Source organism: Nomascus leucogenys, chromosome 6 (genome assembly GCF_006542625.1).
Source record: "Nomascus leucogenys isolate Asia chromosome 6, Asia_NLE_v1, whole genome shotgun sequence".
Taxonomy (NCBI): domain Eukaryota; kingdom Metazoa; phylum Chordata; class Mammalia; order Primates; family Hylobatidae; genus Nomascus; species Nomascus leucogenys.
The window spans coordinates 91,190,170-91,211,277 of record NC_044386.1 but is presented as its reverse complement, the minus strand read 5'-3'; the positions used below and the strand labels follow the sequence as shown (position 1 = coordinate 91,211,277).

At 37.0% G+C, this 21,108-nt stretch overlaps 1 protein-coding gene across 5 annotated transcripts in view; it reads left to right on the top strand.

Moving 5' to 3' along the window:
• The window catches only part of MYO9A (myosin IXA), a 304,154-nt gene that overhangs the window by 246,814 nt on the left and 36,232 nt on the right, over positions 1-21,108 (top strand). For 4 of the 5 annotated variants that reach the window (XM_030814687.1, XM_030814685.1, XM_030814686.1 and 1 more), the window contains 8 exons: positions 7,739-7,850; positions 10,579-10,640; positions 13,842-14,034; positions 16,140-16,268; positions 17,038-17,143; positions 18,207-18,338; positions 19,406-19,529; positions 20,907-20,960. In XM_030814687.1, the coding sequence (XP_030670547.1) occupies positions 7,739-7,850; positions 10,579-10,640; positions 13,842-14,034; positions 16,140-16,268; positions 17,038-17,143; positions 18,207-18,338; positions 19,406-19,529; positions 20,907-20,960 (912 nt within the window). The remainder of the gene's footprint in view (positions 1-7,738; positions 7,851-10,578; positions 10,641-13,841; positions 14,035-16,139; positions 16,269-17,037; positions 17,144-18,206; positions 18,339-19,405; positions 19,530-20,906; positions 20,961-21,108) is intronic. The other variant, XM_003267171.4, reaches the window with a different exon arrangement.

Genomic DNA, 21,108 nt, shown 5'->3' with positions numbered 1-21,108 from the left:
TTATGTCTTTGCTCAGTTCTTTGTATTCATCTCAAGCATTCCTTCTATGACACCTTTTTTCCTATGGAACCATTTAATTACTCCTTTCTTTGTGCTTCCACTATACTTTGGAACTTTTACCACTTTTTTTTTTTTATACCACTTTTACCATGACAGTAATACAAACTTTCAAAATCACTGCTTCAGGTCTCAATTTATTGATTCCCATCTTAGCTTGCAGGACAGAAAAAAGGACAAGAGAGCCCATAATGTTAGGCATGGCTTGGAAGTGTCACTCATCACATATGTTCACATTTCATTATTCGGAGCTACTTATGCAGCCATTTATAGATGCAAAGGAAGCTGAGAAGTAAAGTTTAGATAGATTGTCACATGCCCAGATAGGGCTTGGGTAATCTGTATTTAAGGAAGAAAGAAAGAATGGATATTAGTAGGCAGTTAGCATTCTTTTCCACAACATGTTCATGCCAGTTCCTGACACATAGTAAGCATCTATAAATGTTTAATTGAATGAGTAAATGTTGAGTGACTTGAAAGGCTTTCATGGTCCCTGCTACACTACTGTCCAGCCTTATTTTTCATTACTCTCTACCAACTTGTTCTAGTAGCCGTAATTGTCTCACTGTCCTAGATCAGTTCCTTTTGTTTCACTTTGGTTTTGCCTTCCTTCCATTCCCTCCTCTCCCCTTCTTTTTGTTTGACATAATATAATTGCAGCGTTATAGAAAAGTTGCAAGAGAAGTACAAATAAACCATATCCCTTAACCCAGATTTATTTAGATTCCACCATTTGTCCCAGTATTGTTCCTTTATAACAAGATATTTGTTATACTTAATTGCTATGCCTTTTTAATCTCTTCTAATCAAGAACAGTTTCTTAGCCTTCTTAGTTTCCATGACATTGGCATTGTTGAAGAACATAGGTCAGTTATTTTATAGCATGTTTTTCCATTTGAGTTTGTCTTATATTTCCTCATGATTAGATTCAGGTTACACATTTTTGGCATGAAACATCACAGAAGAAATGCTCTGATTTTTCATTGTGTGATATCAGGAGATATATGATGTCTGTTTGTCCTATTGTGGTTGATATCTGCAAGGATGTTTCAAAAAACTCAGCAAAGATACTATTTTCCCTTGTAATTATTATCTTGTGGGGATATACTTTAGACCATGTAAATAAATACCCTCTTATTCCTCAAACTCTTACTAGTTTTGTTATTCCTTGATGATTCTTGACTGAATCAATTGCTGTGATAGTTGCTAAATAGTGATTTTTAAAAATTCCATCAGTCATTCTACATTTATTAGTTGAATTTTTGCTCTAAAGACAAGCATTCCCTTTTTATTTAGCTCAAAGGAAGTCCCACTGAACAAATTTGTGATAATTAGAGCATCAAACTAAATGAGAGTAGAACTATTGAATAAAAGAAGAATTCCTTAGCCTGCACTGATATAATTTATTTTTACAGTGTTTTTTCTAATAGATACATTTTTACCATTCAAACTTTTTTTTAAAGTATGTGTACTGAGAAGTCTAACTCCAACCCCCTTTGTCTTCTAGTGGTAAATTTTTGTTATAACTTTCTAGTGTTTCTTTCTCCAGTATAAACTTATTAGCTATCCTTTCTCACATAAAATGTAGCATGTTATATAATAACAGCATAGTAGTCTTTTGTGCCTTGCTTTTATCATTGAACAATATATTCAGAAGATCCTTCTCTATCTATGGTAGGCAGAATTCTAAAGATGTTCCCTCCAAGATTCTTGTCACCTGGTTATTCATTCACACATAATCTGGGTACTGCTGTGAAGGGACTTCACAGATGGAATTAAGATTGCTAATCAACTCACTTTAACATAACAGTTTATTTTGGATTATGCAGATGAGCCCAATGTAATCACATAGGCCCTTAAAAGCTGAAGAGGAAGACTGAAGAGTCAGTCAGAGAGATGAGGTAGAAGATGATGCAGGAGACATAGGTAGTAGAAGACAGAGAAATACAAGCATGAGAAGGACTCAATCCTCTTTTGATGTCTCTAAAGATGGAGAAAGGAGGGTGTTGAGCAAGGGAATGTTAGTGGCCTCTAGAGGCTGAGAACAACTACCAGCTAATAGTCAGCAAGGAAATAGGACCTCGGTCCAACAATCACATGGAACTGAATTCTACCAACAACCTGAATGAGATTGGAAGCAGATTGTTCCGCAGAGCATCCAGAAGGGCACACGCCCTTGTCGATACCTGATTTTAGCCTGGTGAGACTAAAAGTCTCTGACTCTGAGAAGTGTCAGACTTCTAGCTTACTGAACTGTGAGATGACAAATGATAGGTGTTGTTTTAAGCCAATGAATTTATGGTAATTTGTGGCAGCAACAATAGAAAACTAATACAATAGCTATACACAGAAATCTGTTTCACAACTGGCTACCATTCCTTACTGGACTATTAGGCTGCTTCTAGCCTTCTGCTATTACAAAGAGTGACACAATGAATAACCGTGTGTGTATGTGTGTGTGATGGATTCCTAGAATTGGAATTACTGGGTCATAGGGTGAATGCATTTGTTATTTTGATAAATATTGCTTCATTTCTCTGTAATAGAGGTAGTCTCATTTTGTAGTTTATATCTCTACACAGTTTTTATTTGCTTTTCTCATACTGTCAGTGAGATTGAGTATCTTTTCTTATGCTTAAATACCATTTGCCTTTTTTTTTTTTTTTTTAACTGCAGTCTGTATGTTTTTGTTCATTACTCATTGTTCTTTTGGCTTTGGTCTTTTCCTTCTCAATTTGTAGCAACTCTGTACATTAGAGAGATTACCCTTTGTCTGCGATACAAGTTGAAAGTATGTTTTCCTGGTTTGTCAGTTGTCTTTTCACTTGGCTTATTATGTTTTTTGTCATGTGGAAAATTTTTAAGAAATTAAACTTGTGAATCTTTTTTTTTCATAGCTTCTGAATTTTGAGTCATAGTTAAGACTTTCCTCACTTCAGGGTTATAAAGGAATTCTCAATGTTTTCTTCCAATAATTTAGTGGTCACATTTTTTACATTTAAATTCCGATCTTTATGGAATTGTCTTGGTGTGCAGTGTGAGATACGAATCTAATTTTGCCTCTTATCAATGGCTACCAACATCATTTATTTTAAAGTCCATCTTTACTCATCAACTTTGAGATGTCACCCTTTTTACATTCTAAATTTCCCATGATGCTTGTTTTGTGTTTTTTTTTGTTTGTTTTGTTTTTTGATACAGCCTCATTCTGTTGCCAAGGCTGGAGTGCAGTGGTGCAATCTCAACTCACCACAGCTTGCACCTCCCGAGTTCAAGTGATTCTCCTGCCTCAGCCTCCCGAGTAGTTGGAACCATGGGTGTGCGCCACCACGCCTGGCTAATTTTTGTATTTTTAGTAGAGATGGGGTTTCACCATGTTGGTCAGGCTGGTCTCAAACTCCTGACTTTGTGATCCACCTGCCTCGGTGTCCCAAAGTTCTGGGATTACAGGCATGAGCCACTGCGCCCGGCCCGCTTGGATCTTTTTTATCCCGTTTCATTAGTTGATCTAAATAGTCGTGAGCCATTCCAACTATTTGATTGTCTAGTTTGAGCAGAAAAAAAGATCTATTAGTACTTCTATTTCTATTACCTTATATTTATAAATTAATGTAGAGAGAACTGACATCTTTATTATTTTGAATCTTTTCTTCTGATTAAGTCTATTTTTGTATCCTTCAAGAGGGTTTTAAAGTGTTTCATATACAGGTTTAAAAAAAAACTTCGTGTTACATGTATACATTTATTTATTTAAGAGATGGGGTCTCGCTATGTTGTCTAAACCAACCTCAAACTCCTGAGCTCAAATGATCCTCCCACCTTACCCTCCCTAGTAGCTCAGACTGCAGGCACACACCACCACGCCCAGTCATGTTACACTTACTATTGAGTGTTTTATCTCAGCATGGATAATCACTATAGTTAACAGTATCACATGTATCCTTTTGTACCAGATCATTTATAAACATATATAGTCTATATAAACTTGAGTCTATGTCTAGTTTATATATGATCCAGTGTTTCAAAGTGTGGTCTACAGGGGTTTCTAGTAGACTTTTAGGGGTTTTATGATATCACAACTGTTTTTGTAATAATAAAACATCATTTTCCTTTTTCATTGAGTTGACACAAAAGCAAACATGGGTAAAACTGCCATCAACATGAATCAAGGCAGTGCCTGCAAACTTTGTTAATGGGCATTATAATTTTTACAGTCACATAGTCATAGTTTAAGAAAAATAGAGAAGCTTTACTTAAGGTGAAATAATAAAAACGTTAATTGTATTAAGTTTTGATTCTTGAATTCACATCTCTTTAATATTCTGTGTAATGAAATGGGAAAGATGCAAAACCATGGTATGATGGTTGTCTCAAGAAATTACTTGTACAATTAGATTGCAGGCTGATCTAGCATTTTTTTAAATTGAGATAAAATTCATATAACAAAAATTTAACCATTTAGCCATTTTAACTATGTAAAGTGTACAATTTAGTGGGTTTTAGTATATTCACTATGTTAAGCAATCATTACCTCTATATAATTTGAGAACGTTATCCCAAAAAGAAACTGTGCTTTCTGAGCACTCACTCAATCCCTCTTCTCTCTTCCTCTGAGCCCCTCACAACCACCAGTCTACTTTCTGTCTGTATGGATTTGCCTATTCTGAACATTTCATATTGACTTAAAAAATCATATATATGGCCTTTTGTGTCGGCCTTCTCTCACTTAGCATAATGTTTTCAAGGTTCATCCGTGTTGTGTCAGTACATCATTCCTTTGTAAAGCCAAATATTCTGTTGTATGGATATATAACATTTTATATATCTGTTTATTAATTGAAGGACATTTCAGTTGTTTCTACTTTTTGTTTGAATAATGCTGCTATGAAAATTCATGAACAAGTTTTTGTGGCAACATGTTTCTAGCCACTTTATTTTTACTTAACTATTAACTAACTAACATTATTTTAATAAAACTGACATTATTTTTACTTAAACTATTCATTAAGATTTTGGCATATGCAGTTATCCTGTCACTTCAAGGAAAACAACTGACAATATTTATTACCAGTGATAAAACTTGTGTATTCAAGCAAAAATTCAAATTTTGGAAAACTTGTATCTGCCAAGTTTTCTAATGAGGTCAGTAATAAAGTTAAGGACTATGACTTTCTACTAGTGTATAATGAAATGTGTCAACATTTGGAAGTTTAATTTAGTGAATCAGTATATTCCAAATGATCAACATGTACCACTGTAAAATCATGTACAGGTAAATATGTCCAAATACAAAATAGACCAATTGGTATTGTAAACCAGCTTTCTTGAGGTAAATTTACTTACCACAAATTTATCCCTTTTTATGTGTACAATTCAATGATTTCAGTAAATTCACATAGTTTTCCCATCTCCAATTTTAGAAAAATCCCAAAAGGATTTTTCATGCCAGTTTACAGTCACTGCTCTTTACTAGCCTCAGGCACTATTACTCTACTTTCTGTTTCTATAGTCTTGCCTTTTCTGGATATTTCATGTAAATAGAATCATACACTGTGGTTTTTGCATGTGGCTTTTTAGCATAATGTTTTTGAAGTTCATCTATATCATTGTGTTTATCAACAGTTCAGTCTTCTTTAATGGTAAATAGAATTTCATTGCATGGATATGTCACGTTTTATTTACCCTTTGATCAGTTGGTAGACATTTGAGTTGTTTTGTATTTTTGGCTACCATGAATAATGCCACTATGAACAGTTACGTACAGGTTTTTTTGTGAACGTACATTTTCAGTTATCTTGTGTATAAACCTGAGAGTGGAATTTCTGGGTCAAGTGGCAATTCCGTGCTTCCAGTTTTCAGAAACTGCCATGCCGTTTTCCAAGTGACTGCACCACTTTACAATCCCACCTGCAGTACCTAAGGGTTCTAGTCTATCCACATTCTTACCAACATTTGTTATTGTTTACCTTTTTTGTTATAGCCATTCTGGTAGGTATGAAGTAGTATTTCATTGTGGTTTTAGTTTGCATTTCTTTGATAACTAATGATGTTGAACATCTTTTCATGTGCCCATTGGCCATTTGAACTGCTTCTTTGATGAACTGTCTATTCAGTATTTTGCCCATTTTTGAGTTGGGTTGCCTTATTATTGGGTTCTAACATTTCTAACATAATTACATAACATTCTAACATAATGACTAGAAGTCATTTATCAGATATATGATTTGCAAATGTTTTCTCCGAGTCTGTGGTTTATCTTTTTTTCTTAATGGTGTCTTTGAAGGTTAGAGTTTTAAATTTTAATTAAATCCAAAACAATAGATTTTACTGTCATAGGACAGGAAGGGTTCATTGGTTATGGTTTTTTATTTAACTTTTAAGTTACCATTTGTAAAGTTTTGGTGCCGTATTACTATCTGAAAGGACTGTTAAAATATTACTCCACTGACTCGGAAGAGTGAGGGGGTGTGAGGGGGATGGATGATGAGAGATTACTTAATGGGTACAATACACGTTATTTGAGTGGTTGATACCCTAAAAGCCCTGACTTCACCACTATGCAACCTATGCATGTAACAAAAATACACTTGTACCACATACATTTATACAAATAAAAAAATTTTAATTAAAAAACTAAAAATACATTCCTTCATTTTCCACTTTCATATCTGTATTAAGCTGGATTTTCTTTATATATTTCAAACTAAACTGCATATTGCAATAGATTGAGTGCAGAAGTAGATGTGAGAATCCAGGTGTCTTTTATTAATCCAGACATTAAAGAAATTTACAAAAATGTAAAACAATACCCCTTTTGCCACTATTTTTTTTTGCTTTAAAGATATAGTTGTTTTTAATTAAAATGTTATGTTCATGTATAATACATTTATTGTTCATTTTAAATAAATTAATGAATATATACTTTAAATTTTTTTCAGCTTTAATTGCTAGCATAGTAAATATTAATAGGTACAACTCATGTAAACAAAAGCTCTCTGAGGTCATCAGTAATTTTCAACTGTAAAAGTTTCGTGAGATTACAAAAAAATATATATTTTAGCTGGGCGCAGTGGTTCACGCTGATAATCCCAACACTTTGGGAGTCTGAGGCAGGCGGATAACTTGAGATCAGGAGTTCAAGACCAGCCTGGCCAACATGGTGAAACACTGTCACTAATAAAAAAAAAAAAATACAAAAATTATCCAGGCTTAGTGGCAGGCGCCTATAATCCTGGCTATTTGGGAGGCAAAAGCAGGAGAATCACCTGAACCCGGGAGGCAGAGGCTGCAGTGAGCTGATAGCACCACTGCACTCCAGCCTGGGCAACATAGCAAGACTGAGTCCCAAAAAAAAAAAAAAAAAGCCAAAAAAAGAAAAAGAAAACATACTTTGAGAACTGCTGCTTTTAATGTAACATTAGAGTCATATAAGACGGCTATTGTATGTCTGTTGCATTGCTTTCTGTTTTTCATATAATTTGGTCATGTCTGTCTAGATTGTTAGCTTTTGGAAAGCAGGAAAAATATATTTTATTTTATGTTATTTCTCAAAAGATCATAATTGTCCCCCTGGAATTACTGCCTACTGAAGACTTAACAAGAGATTGAAGGGTTTCCCACCACATTAGGGCAGCATTTACTGTGTTGGCTTTAATATAAGTAGCTAAATTTTTTCATTCAGGTAGAAGAACACAATGGTCACATCTTTAAAGCCACCCAGTATAGCATCCCTACATACTGTGAATACTGTTCTTCTTTGATATGGATAATGGACCGAGCCTCTGTTTGCAAATGTAAGTATGAGAGATCTTTGAGGAATATTTTTAACCACTGACATTTCTGTTTCCTTGAGTTGTCTTATATCTCCTTTACCATAAAGGAGTTATTTACACTATCTAAATTTTTAGCCTCATCTCTTGCTATACTCTCTTCACCTATTCTTTGTATCTAAACCAGATATTTTGATGTTATTTGGTCACTGAGAGCCTCGTACATGTGATTCACTCTGTCTGAAATGTGCTTGTCCCAGATTTTAGTATGACTTCATATTTCAATTACTTCATGCCTACACTCACATCTCACCTTCTCAGAGAGCTCTCTTTTCTACCCCCAGTTTAAATGCCACCTTGTCCCCAGATTCTCTATTCTTTTTTTTTTTTGAGATGGTGTCTTGCTCCATCGCCCAGGCTGGAGTGCAGTAGTGTGATCTCAGCTCACTGCAACCTCTGCTTCCCAGGTTCAAGTGATTCTCCCTGCCTCAGCCTCCCAAGTAGCTGGGATTATAGGCACGTGCCACCACGCCCAGCTAATTTTTGTGTTTTTAGTAGAGACAGGGTTTTGCCATGTTGGCCAGGCTGGTCTCGAACTCCTGACCTCAGGTGATCCTCCTGCCTTGGCCTAAAGTGCTGGGATTACAGGCGTGAGCCACTGCGCCTGCCCCTCCACCCTCCGAAATTCTCTGTTCTTTCACTCAGACTTAATAGTCTTTATATAACTTATTACCATCCAAAATTATATTAAGTATTTGTTTTCTTGTTTTTCAGTCTACGCCTCTAAAATATATGCTCTATAGGTCAGGAAACTTATTTGTCTTTTTTTTTTTTTTTTATATCATCAGTGTCTAAAACAGTGATGGCCATAGTAAGTTTTAATAAATATTTGTTGGTTAGATAGACCTATAGATGGATGGATGGATGGCTGGATGGATGGATGGATGGATGGATGGATGGATGGATGAATAAATTAGATTATAGTCAAAAAGGTACTTTTTCTACTGTAATCCTTTTAGCAGATTACAGCAGAAAAAATATAAATATATAATATATATATAAATATATATACATATATATATATCATTTTACATATAAATATATAAATCCTAAAATGTGAGTAGAGATTCTTTGTAGATCAACTTGGTTCTGGCTTACAGTGAACCTTTAGCCTCCACTCATCTTATTTTATACATCTGCTCTGGTGCTATTATTAGTTCTGTGAAGCTTTGCTTTTACTAGTGGGCTAAAATTGAATGAAGCAAATACTAAGAAAGGACTGGATCCAGTATGACAGCAGTTTGCCACAGAAAAATTGCCACTATTACTATATATTTACTTATTCCATGGTTCAACAGCAGTTTTGCTTTGGTTTTATTATCAGTAGTCTAAAAAATTATAATGAGTGAAAATAGGAAGTAGTTTGAAATGTATTTGACTCTTTAGTGTAACTATGATTCTTGTAGGTTTAGTTTCTTCTGTAACTTAAAGCTAAAAATTTAAATAATTTTCTTTTTTATGACTATGTTGGGCTGGTTTGATTTGTTGTTTTGTTTTTGTTTTTGTTTTTTTTCTTTTTGTGAGACGGAGTCTAACTTTGTTGCCCAGACTGGAGTGCAGTGGCACAATCTCAGCTCACTGCAACCTCCGCCTCCCAGGTTTAAGTGCTTGTCCTGCCTCAGCCTCCCAAGTAGCTGAGATTACAGGTGCTCACCACCATGTCTGGCTAATTTTTGTATTTTTAGTAGAGACAGGGTTTTACCATGTTGATCAGGCTGGTCTTGAACTCCTGACCTCAAGTGATCCACTCACCTCAACCTCCCAAAGTGTGCTGGGATTGCAGGCATGAGCCACTGTGCCTGGCCTGATTTGATTTTTTAATAGAATTAGCTAACTTTCTTTGTTGTTATCCTGATTATTTCACCAGTACAATGACATGGCCTCCCTTACTTGATCTTGGCCTTCAAAAGCCTGCAAGTTATATTTTACAAGCTCAAGAAAGGATATTCAGGTATTGGTACACAAAAGCCAGAGCTAGTATAACAAAATGACATAAGCCAGCTGTGTTCTCAATACCCTCCTCTTAATGTGCCTCTTCCTGTTCACCAGCTGCCCAGCCACCCTGGGTTATCACCACTCCTCTAAATTATTTTAGCTCTGAACCTTTTCTTTATTCCATCTTCCCAATCACAACTGAATATTTTTCATGTTCTGGTTCTTCAGAGCTCTGTTCTGAACCTTTAGAGATGATAAATAAGACCTTTCTTGTATCTTAAACTGTGCTACCCAATTTGTTTTCATTTCAGGAAGGATCTTTGACAGTAATGCCTTCCTTATCTATAGGAATGATTCTTAATAGGCATTTCTGAGATTTTAGTATGTTGTAGAGCATGTATGTTGTAGAACATGAACACTTATCTTTGTGAATCAAACCACAAAGATAAGTATCCTGCTGGAATTCGTTGGGGAGTGGTACTGTGTGGCATAGGGGCAGGATGAACAGTTTTGAAAGAACAACAAGCTTTTTCATTGACTGTGGCTAGAAATTTTGATCATATTTTCAACTTCATTATACCCAATAGAATGGGTTAAAATTCTTTTTAATTATACCATTGTACAAAGTATGTATGTCATATTACAGCAGTCTGAGATTTAAAGAAAAAATGTAGGTCTAAAATAAAGTATACTCGATAAGTTCTTATCACTGATGTACAGACTTCTAAAAATGTTGCATTCCTCACCTATTTTTCAGTATGCAAGTATGCTTGCCATAAGAAGTGCTGTCTGAAAACCACAGCCAAGTGCTCTAAAAAGGTAAGAAATTATCACCTATCAGTAATAGATAACAGACCTATTGGGCTTTTGTGCCTTATGGAAATAAATTAAGGCCTTTTTGATAGTTTTACAGATAAGTGGTTTTTAAACTTTTTGACCACAAATCACAGTAAGAAATATGTTTTATGCCATGATCCAGTTCACATGTTTGGTGATATATGTACAAAAATGAATTGATTTTCATAGAATTATTTTACCGTTACTCTATGTGAGTTACTAAATTAATTTCATAAACCACAATTTGAAGAACACTGCAGTGAGGTTTCATACTTCCTTAAAAACTCATAAATCTTCCTAGGAATTATCCTTAATGCAGTAAGCTACAATTAAAGATGAACAAATTTAAACATGAATAGCAAAATTCACCAGCATGGATGGTTGGTGTTTTTACATATATCTCTTGGATACACAGAGATCTAAAATATACTGTACACATACTGTTTGATACCTTTTGTTTCAAGGAAGTAATCTTCTTAAAAAAATTCAGGCTTTTATTGATGTATGATGACAACATTTTCTCATTCATTAATCACATACTGACAGTTGTTACAATAGCATGCAAATCTGAAATATAAATGTGTGTGCATGTTGTTTGCAGTAGACCAATCATGGCAAAGTACAGAGAGAAATTTGATTCAGGAATTAAAATACAAAGAATATGAGTAAGACATTTGCTTCCAGCTAAGATGGAGTAGCTTGTGTCAGACCAATACTAAAAAAGTTTGTTGGCAAGCATCACAGAGCTGCCCAGGCAAATTGTACCTTAGGAGACTAGATTTTAGAGAGAAGAGAATGCAGAGTAGTGAATCTACATCTGTGAGATGTTTTTCTTCTAGTGGGAATTTTTCCTTTTTTTTTTTTTTATTATACTTTAAGTTCTAGGGTACATGTGCACAACGTGCAGGTTTGTTACATATGTATACATGTGCCATGTTGGTGTGCTGCACCCATTAACTCATCATTTACATTAGGTATATCTCCTAATGCTATCCCTCCCCACTCCCCCGACCCCACGACAGGCCCCAGTGTGTGATGTTCCCCTTCCTGTGTCCAAGTGTTCTCCCATCCAAGTACTAACCAGGCCCCACCCTGCGTTCAGGGTGGTATGGCTGTAGACCCAAGTGTTCTCATCGTTCAATTCCCATCTATGAGTGAGAACATGCAGTGTTTGGTTTTTTGTCCCTGGAATAGTTTGCTGAGAATGATGGTTTCCAGCTTCATCCATGTCCCTACAAAGGATATGAACTCATCCTTTTTTATGGCTGCATAGTATTCCATGCTGTATATGTGCCATATTTTCTTAATCCAGTCTATCATTGATGGACATTTAGGTTGGTTCCAAGTCTTTGCTATTGTGAATAGTGCCGCAATAAACATATGTGTGCATGTGTCTTTGTAGCAGCATGATTTATAATCCTTTGGGTATATACCCAGTAATGGGATGGCTGGGTCAAATGGTATTTCTAGTTCTAGATCCTTGAGGAATCGCCACACTGTCTTCCACAATGGTTGAACCAGTTTACAGTCCCACCAACAGTGTAAAAGTGTTCCTATTTCTCCACATCCTCTCCAGCACCTGTTGTTCCCTGACTTTTTAATGATTGCCATTCTAACTGGTATGAGATGGTATCTCATTGTGGTTTTGATTTGCATTTCTCTGATGGCCAGTGATGATGAGCATTTTTTCATGTGTCTGTTGGCTGCATAAATGTCTTCTTTTGAGAAGTGTCTGTTCATATCCTTTGCCCACTTTTTGATGGGGTTGTTTTTTCCTTGTAAATTTGTTTGAGTTCTTTGTAGATTCTGGATATTAGCCCTTTGTCAGATGAGTAGATTGCAAAAATTTTCTCCCATTCTGTAGGTTGCCTGTTCACTCTGATGGTAGTTTCTTTTGCTGTGAGGATAATAAAACAGATTATATATACTACAGAATATATTAAAGGGGGACATATGAATATGAGGAAAACTGGCCAAGAAACTGTTGAAATAGTCTAATTGGTTAGTGATATAGTTTTGAGCTGGGGTGATGACACTTAGAACAGAAAAGAAAAAATAGAGAGGATGAACTGATTGACTTGGCAACTGGTTGGATGCAGGTTAAAGGAGAAAATGGAATATACAGTTAGGGAAGGACAATGGTGCAGGAGAAGGAAAGACAGATTTGCAAAGCAATTTTCAGTCTCAGAGATAATACCTGCCATTTTTCTTTTCAGTGAATTACTTCAAATAATCTTAAGGGTAAGCTGTTCTGTTGCAGTCACATAGGATATAAAATAACCTATAGGTTAATAAAATATTATATTGGCTGGACGCAGTGGTTCACGCCTGTAATCCCAGCACTTCAGGAGGCCAAGGCAGGCAGATCACTTGAGGTCAGGAGTTCAAGACCAGCCTGGCCAACATGATGAAACCTTGTCTCTACTAAAACTACAAACATCAACTGGGCGTGGTGGCCTGTGCCTGTAGTCCCAGCTACTTGGGAGGCTGAGGCATGAGAATCGCTTGAACCTGGGAGGTGGAGGTTGCAGTGAGTTGAGATCGCATCACTGCACTCCAGCCTGGGTGACAGAGCGAGACTCTATCTCAAATGAATGAATGAATGAAAATGAATGAATGAATGAATAAGTGTGATATCAGATACGCTATTCAAGTCCATACTAAAGAGCTGTAACAGTAGTCATGGGCTGATCTGTGTGTACCTCTGCCTTTAATTATGAAATCATTTTTCAGTTAAACTTCCATAAAGTTTATATAAACATCAAAGCATTCTTATGCTTAAGAACTTGCTGACAACTCTAATTCTTATCAAATCAGTAGATTTTCTAGTGGTATCTGGTAGGTGGTCAAGCTGTTTGCATATCAAATCCAACCCTTTCCCCCACACCCAAATCCCACCTTTGCTTTTGAAGCGATTTTTTGATAGGAGAAGAAGCTGTAGCCCTTTGCCACTGCCTTCATTCTTCACTCCATTATTTTCTTTTGGAGATTCTGGTGGAAAAGGATTGAAACTAATACCTCACTTATTTATACTTACTTAAACATAATTCTCCTTCTCCCAACTCTTCTAACTATGCTCATAAAATTTCAGAGAAATAAAAAGTAGCTCCTGGTAAAGAAATGGTTAAACATGTTTCAAGATGTTTGAATGCATTTGGAAACTAAAAATTATCTTTCATTTAGTATGATCCAGAGCTGTCATCTCGACAATTTGGGGTTGAACTGTCCCGTTTGACCAGTGAAGACCGAACTGTTCCTTTAGTAGTGGAAAAGCTCATAAACTACATTGAAATGCATGGACTGTATACAGAAGGTATTTATCGAAAGTCTGGTTCGACTAATAAAATCAAGGAGCTTCGGCAGGGTCTAGATACAGGTAAGATAGTGCCCTCTAAATCATAACAAAATACTTTTATTTAAATAGTTCCTTTCATGCCCTTAAAGTTTTCATTACATGTCGATCTTTTACTTAGCAGCCAGAAGAATGCATTCTTTTCTGTGATGCTTTGTTATCATTTTTTGGCTTTCTAAAGAGTCTTTGGTTTCATTTGGTCAATTCAGCAGACATATATTGAGCATATAATTTGCACTTTGTAATAATTTGGTAAGATTGTGATATCTCTGATTGACAAAGAAAAAACTAAGGTACAGGGAAATTAAATAATGAGCTGCTGATGATGATGCAAGGTGCTGTACTAATGTTTTTATAATATTCACAACAATCCTATGAATTAGGGATATTATTATCCCCATTTACAGAAAAAGGAACTGAGGCTTACAGAGGATCTTGCCCAAAGACTGATCACCAATAAGTGACCAAATTGGAGTTAATCCCAGATCTTCTGAATTCATAATCTATTTCCCCTTTCTCTTTATTATTCTGACTCCAAGGGTTACTCTTTCCTGTGTATCATCTTCTTGCCTGCCTACATTGATGACAGTTACTCAAACTGATGATTAGTGAGTTGAGCACGTATCTTTGTAGAGCTGTAGTTTCAGTACGGGAATTCATGCAGGGGACTGACTCTGGTTTCATTTTCAACTTCTACACTTTACCACTGTTGGGAAGGAATAGATTTTTTTGAACCAAACAGAGTAAAGTGTGTCCTTGTGTGGCCAAGAACCTATGTACAATGCTGTTTCTTATCAACAAATCAATGAGAAATGAATTGAGTATGAAAATAATAACAATGACTGTAAGACTCAGGCAGGAGGTTCTGTCTACAAGAGACTTGGTCTACTTTGGTTTACAGGCAGTTACTGACTTTGTCTCTGAGACCTTGAAATAGCACAAGTGAAAATCAATCATCATGAATCTTCCCAGTCATCTAATCTGTATAACCTTAGGGAGTTTATAAGTGAAACGGGTAAAGGTGTTTCCTTTATATTTTCTAAGCGCAGTTATCACTGTCCTTTTATCTCTAAGAATGACTTAAAATTAGCCTTACTTTCATAAAGTGTCCTGTATGCTTTTTTTCATTTGTCATGTAAAACATTGGTACTCAAAGTGTGGTCTATGGACAAATCCATAACCAGGTAAGTACAGAAATTGAGAGCAAGTATGTAGAGACGTTTATAGCAGTTTAACAGTGCTTCGGCACCAAAACATTCATTCATTCATTCAGTCAGTCATTTACAGACAGTCTTGCTCTGTTGCCCAGGCTGTAGTACAATGGTGTGACCTTGGCTTACTGCAACCTCCGTCTCCCGGGTTCAAGCAATTCTGCCTCAGCCTCCCAGGTAGCTGGGATTATAGGCGTGTGCCACCACACCCAGCTAATTTTTATATTTTTAGTAGAGACAGGTCTCACCATGTTGGCCAGGCTGCTTTCTGTCTCCTGGCCTCAAGTAATTGGCCTGTCTCAGTCTCCCAGAGTGCTGGGATTATAGGCGTGAGCCACCGCGCCTGGCCATGATCTTTTATTTTACACATTTCAGTCCACAACAGATTTGGAAAACAAATACACAAGACCTATCCTTTCACCACAGTTAGAAGCACAGTTCCAAAGCATGGAATTACATTGTGGAAAATAGGTTAGTCGGTTTGATTAAGAAACATGAAGCTGGCCGGGCATGGTGGCTCACGCCTGTAATCCCTCCACTTTGGGAGGCCAAGGCAGGTGGATCACCTGAGGTTGGGAGTTCGAGACCAGCCTGACCAACATGGAGAAACCCTGTCTCTACTAAAAATACAAAATTAGCCAAGCGTGGCGGCACATGCCTGTAATCCCAGCTACTCGGGAGGCTGAGGCAGGAGAATCACTTGAACTCGGGAGGCAGAGGTTGTGGTGAGCTGAGATCACACCATTGCACTCCAGCCTGGCCAACAAGAGCGAAACTCCGTCTCAAGAAAGGAAAAAGAAAGAAAGAAAAAAAAAGAAACATGAAGCCTTCCTTTAATGATGATAGTTTCTAAAGTGAATTAATTTGAATCTCTTTGCATGTTTTGGCTTTGTTAATCTAACTCTTGTCTCTAAATAGATGCTGAGAGTGTAAATCTAGATGACTATAACATACACGTCATTGCAAGTGTATTCAAACAATGGCTTCGAGATTTGCCCAATCCTCTCATGACCTTTGAACTCTATGAGGAATTTCTTCGAGCTATGGGTAAGCATAGGCTTCCTGGGTTAGAGAGAAGGCCTATAGTTGGGAAAGAAATGCCATCTTGAGTATAGATTATCAAGCCATCCTCTAGTGGTTTAATTCTTATAGATCCAAAGGTAAGCTTTTGACAGTGAATACAAAACGGCCAGTATACTGTCACCTATTCAAATGTTGACTTTTTAGAGACTCATCAAAATGTTAGTGTCCTAAAAATTTTCTGAGTGAGCCACTTGGTTGCTTCTTACAAAGAAATTGAAAGACTGGGGTTATAAAACAGATTAAAATATTAAAAATAAGTTTTCAGATTAGGCTTATGTTCATTTAAATTGGAAATCTAGGCAAGAACTATGTGTAAAGCTGGCTGTTCTATGCCAAGCTTAACAGGTTTCAGAGTTTAGTTTCTCAGTGCTATAGGTGCGTAGGATATTGATAAAGGCCTTCCTAGAGGTATTTAGGCCCTGAGGATTCATAAATTATGTTGACTTTAATGGGAAATCAATCTGCTACACAATGACTGAAAAACTAGAACATCTCTATCCCCTTGCTGTTATTAAGGATTACTGCGATATAGGTTCAAACTAAGGAGACTGTTTATGAATGTAGAACTCAAGCAAAAAGAGTTAAATAGTTACTGTGAGTTGCTCTTCTCCTGCCGTACAGGTACAACTACTCCTAAAACTCTGTAGCCAGCCTTCTTTGCTTCATAGTGTCTGGGAGGAAGATACACGGTATAAGAGGGGATATTTAGTCTTAGTTTCTGCTCTGTTTTTAGGCCTTCAGGAGAGGAAGGAGACAATCCGTGGTGTATACTCTGTGATTGATCAGCTCTCCCGAACTCATCTCAATACACTGGAACGCCTCATCTTTCATCTAGTCAGGTAACTTTAAGAAGAAAGGGAACGATTTTTAATAGTTTCTCTTGGATTATTTTAAATAGATAAGGAATTTCTTCATTTGGAAAACTGACAGGTATTTATATTTTTTCTTCTATTTATAAGGTCAGTGTCTCAAACAGGTGGTTAGGATACCTTGGAGCAGAAATCTTCAGCTGAGCTGGAATGCATGGCAGTTGCTTTTCTGCCCTTGTTTGAACCATGTAGCAGCTTCAGCCTCATGGTGGCACTGTGTAGTTTAGCCTGTTTTCTAACAGCTGAACTAGAAAGGATATATAATCTATTGAAATGACCTAATTCATATGAGGGGTTCAGATCGTTCTCAGGATTTGACCAAAGAGACGTCAGGAGTAGTGTCTCTTCCCCTGTGTGTAAATATCAGCAGTAGTTGAGAAGAAAGCCATCTTTATTTTTGGTTAAAGCCTCTACTCTGCATTTTTTTTTTTTTTTTTTTTTGAGACACAGTTTCAGTCTGTCACCCAGGCCGGAGTGCAGTGGCGCAATCTCAGCTCACTGCAACCTCCACCTCCCCGGTTCAAGTGATTCTCCTGCCTCAGCCCCCTGCATAGCTGGGATTACAGGTGTGTGCCACCACACCTGTCTAATTTTTGTATTGTTAGTAGAGACAAAGTTTTGCCATGTTGGCCAAGCTTGTCTCAAACCCCTAACCTCAAGTAATCTGCCCACGTTGGCCTCCCAAAGTGCTGGATTACAAGTGTGGGCCACCGTGCCTGGCCGATTCTGCATTCTTTGGACATGTTCATCTAGTGATCTTGGCCTTGAGCAGGTAGGTCACAAATTTCCCTTGGGAAGCTATCGGCTGACCTAGACTGCTTCAAGGAAAGAACAAGTGAAAATACATTTTCCAGAGACAAAGGAACAAAGGAACAACTTGGGAAAAGTCTGCAGACCCTTAAACTTAATGGATATCCTTGTAGTACTACGCAGTTCATGTCATACTGTCTTCTTTTGCTCATCTCTTCTGCCTGTTTCCCTATGGTGCTCCCTTTTTATCCCTTAGTCACTTGTTTTTTGTTTTAATTCTTAGGATTGCTCTACAGGAAGACACTAATCGAATGTCTGCTAATGCTTTGGCCATTGTGTTTGCGCCCTGCATTCTCCGCTGCCCTGACACCACTGACCCACTACAAAGTGTACAGGACATCAGTAAGACTACCACGTAAGGCCAGTTACCATAACCTTTACAAGACCTCAGGGACTTCTGACTATGTAGTCACTCTATCCAGATATCAAACATAGTGAATGGGTTCATAAATTCAGGTGTTTTTAAGCAGATTGTTGGACATTGCTGGGTTTTCTTATGCTGAGGATGCAAACTCCTGGATTCAACTGAGCATCATTTGTCTTAAAGCATCTTATTTTTAAAATCTGGCTTTTCTTTAGGACTGCTTATAGTTTCTAAATAGATTTTAAATTTCCATTTTACCAAATTATGGACACTTAGTATCTTCCTGTAATCTAGTCTAACTGTGGTCTTATGGCTCTGAATCCTTCGGTCTTAATACTTCAATATTCCTGTATTTCACCTTGGTCTTTTTTCTTGGGGCTCTGCTTTCCTTCTAACATGGTTTTCTTTTGCTCTCCTCAATCTTGACTGTAAAAGGAACTTTAAAAAATATATCAATGTTTGGATCCTGTCCCCAGAGAGTCTGATTTAATTGGTCTAGGGTGTAGCCTGGGCATTGGGATTTGTAACTGCTCTTTATTTTTTTTATTATTTATTTATTTATTTATTTATTTATTTTTTGAGATGAAGTTTTACTCTTGTCGCCTAGGCTGGAGTACAATGGCATGATCTTGGCTCACTGCAACCTCCACCTCCCAGGTTCAAGTGATTCTCGTGCCTCAGCCTCCCAAGTAGCTGGGATTATAGGCGTGCACCACCACGCCTGGCTAATTTAGTATTTTTAGTACAGACAGGGTTTCACCATGTTGGCCAGGTTGGTCTCGAACTCCTGACCTCAGGTGATCCACCCGCCTCGGCCTCCCAAAGCGCTGGGATTACAGGCGTGAACCACTGCCCAGCCGTAACTGCTCTTTAGATGGCTTCTAAAGTGCAGCCAAAGTTGTGAACCACCATTCTAAACCTTGTCTCTGAGTTTATCAAGTAAGGGATGTTAATTTTTTCCTTCATCTTTAAACTGTCTACCACAAAAACAGTCTGTGAGTGCTATACTTTATTTACTTCACCTCTTAACAGTTTTTTTCTCTTTCCTCCTGTTTCAGTTGTGTGGAGCTGATCGTTGTGGAACAAATGAATAAATACAAGGCTCGTCTCAAAGATATCAGTAGCTTGGAATTTGCTGAGAATAAGGCAAAGACCAGGTTGTCACTGATTCGTAGATCAATGGTAAGATGCAAGACGTGGAATAGTGGAAAAATGGAAGTTGTCTTGGGAATTTAAATGTGCATTTGTGGTGTATACAAAGATTATTATCAGAATCTTTTTTATAAAAAACAAGTAAAAAGTCACCACATCTCAAGGTGCTATGGATACCTCATGTTTAATCTGCTAGCTCTCTTTAGTTACATTATAGAATCTATGTGATTAAGTGTGTAGAATTTTTCAAATCAAGTATTTAGATAAAACGTTGGTGTCTTAATAATCTGCCCTGCTTTCTTTTCTTGTCCTTTCTATGAAAACGTAATCCTTTTCTAACTTTTTTCCCCACTTCCTTCCACTGTCTGTTCCCACCTTTAATTGTGTCACTTTTGGTGGTCCTGCTAAGACTCCTGGGATGTAGAGAACTTAATCATTTGTAACTGAATTTAAATGGAATCATTTGATTCTTAAGGAAATGGAATTCCATCTATGAGTCTACTGTAATAAAAAAGTATTTCTTTGAGTTTAGGGTTAGGTTTTGAGACAGTCCTTGTAAAACTGATAATTTATTTCTTTGGTTTGCCCACTTTTTAATATCTTCCTTTGCAACCAGTAACATATAACTCCAGTTCTCAATGACCACTAATCAATAGCTTCAGCCCTATTGATTAGTGGTCATTGAGAACTAGAGTTATCCATATATGTTACCCTGAAGTCAGTTTTCAGGATAACTGGAAAACTACTGCATTAAGGTTTAGTTATTGCCCATTTGCTACCCTTCCTCTCAGTTGTAAAATAAAATTGTGACAATGAGCATGCATTTCAGATTCCCAATAAATCTCTAAAGAGAAGCAGGCTTCATCATGCCCTTACTCTTTCAGGAGTCCAGCAGTACTTCCTCCCATGTCTTCACAGTTTGCATTTAGATTAGCACTAAAATAATTCTTTTTCTTCCTTTATTATTTAATCTGCCTGGCACAGAATAAGTGCTTAACAAAGGTCTGTTGATTAAGATAGTGAAGGGTCTTCTGTAAAAACAAACAGAAGCATGGGCTTTTTGCAGGCAGTAAAGATATTAAATAAAACTCATCATAGGGGATACTATCTAAATCTTTTCTCCAGAAATTAAAAACAGAAATCCCACTTAAAAGCGAAACATTTCTGTAGTATGAATTTTCAGGAGCTCAGTTCTGAGAGGCCTAGTTTAGTGGTGGCTATCCAGGCAGGAAGGGAAGAGCCTTTTGCTATAAACCTACTTTTCAAAGCAGATAGATAAGCTGTGCTTTTTTCCAGTGCTGCAGAAGATGGATATTCAGTCCATTGCAAGATTAAACCTTCTCTTTTAATGAGGCAATGACATGTACATTCTAACCTGCTTTCCTTTTCATGTCCTTCCTAATCCAGAAACCTGTACTAATTGCAGTTAGATTCATGAACATTACCCGCAATTCAGTCTCGGTATGTATTAATAATGCAATGTGTCACAGCCACTCTACATTATTGTCTCTCATTCATCCAGGAATTGTTCCGCCCTGTCTATCACTCATGCCTGTCCACCCTCCATGTTCGGCCCCAAGTCAGGTTCTACTTTTTGATGACCTTTCAC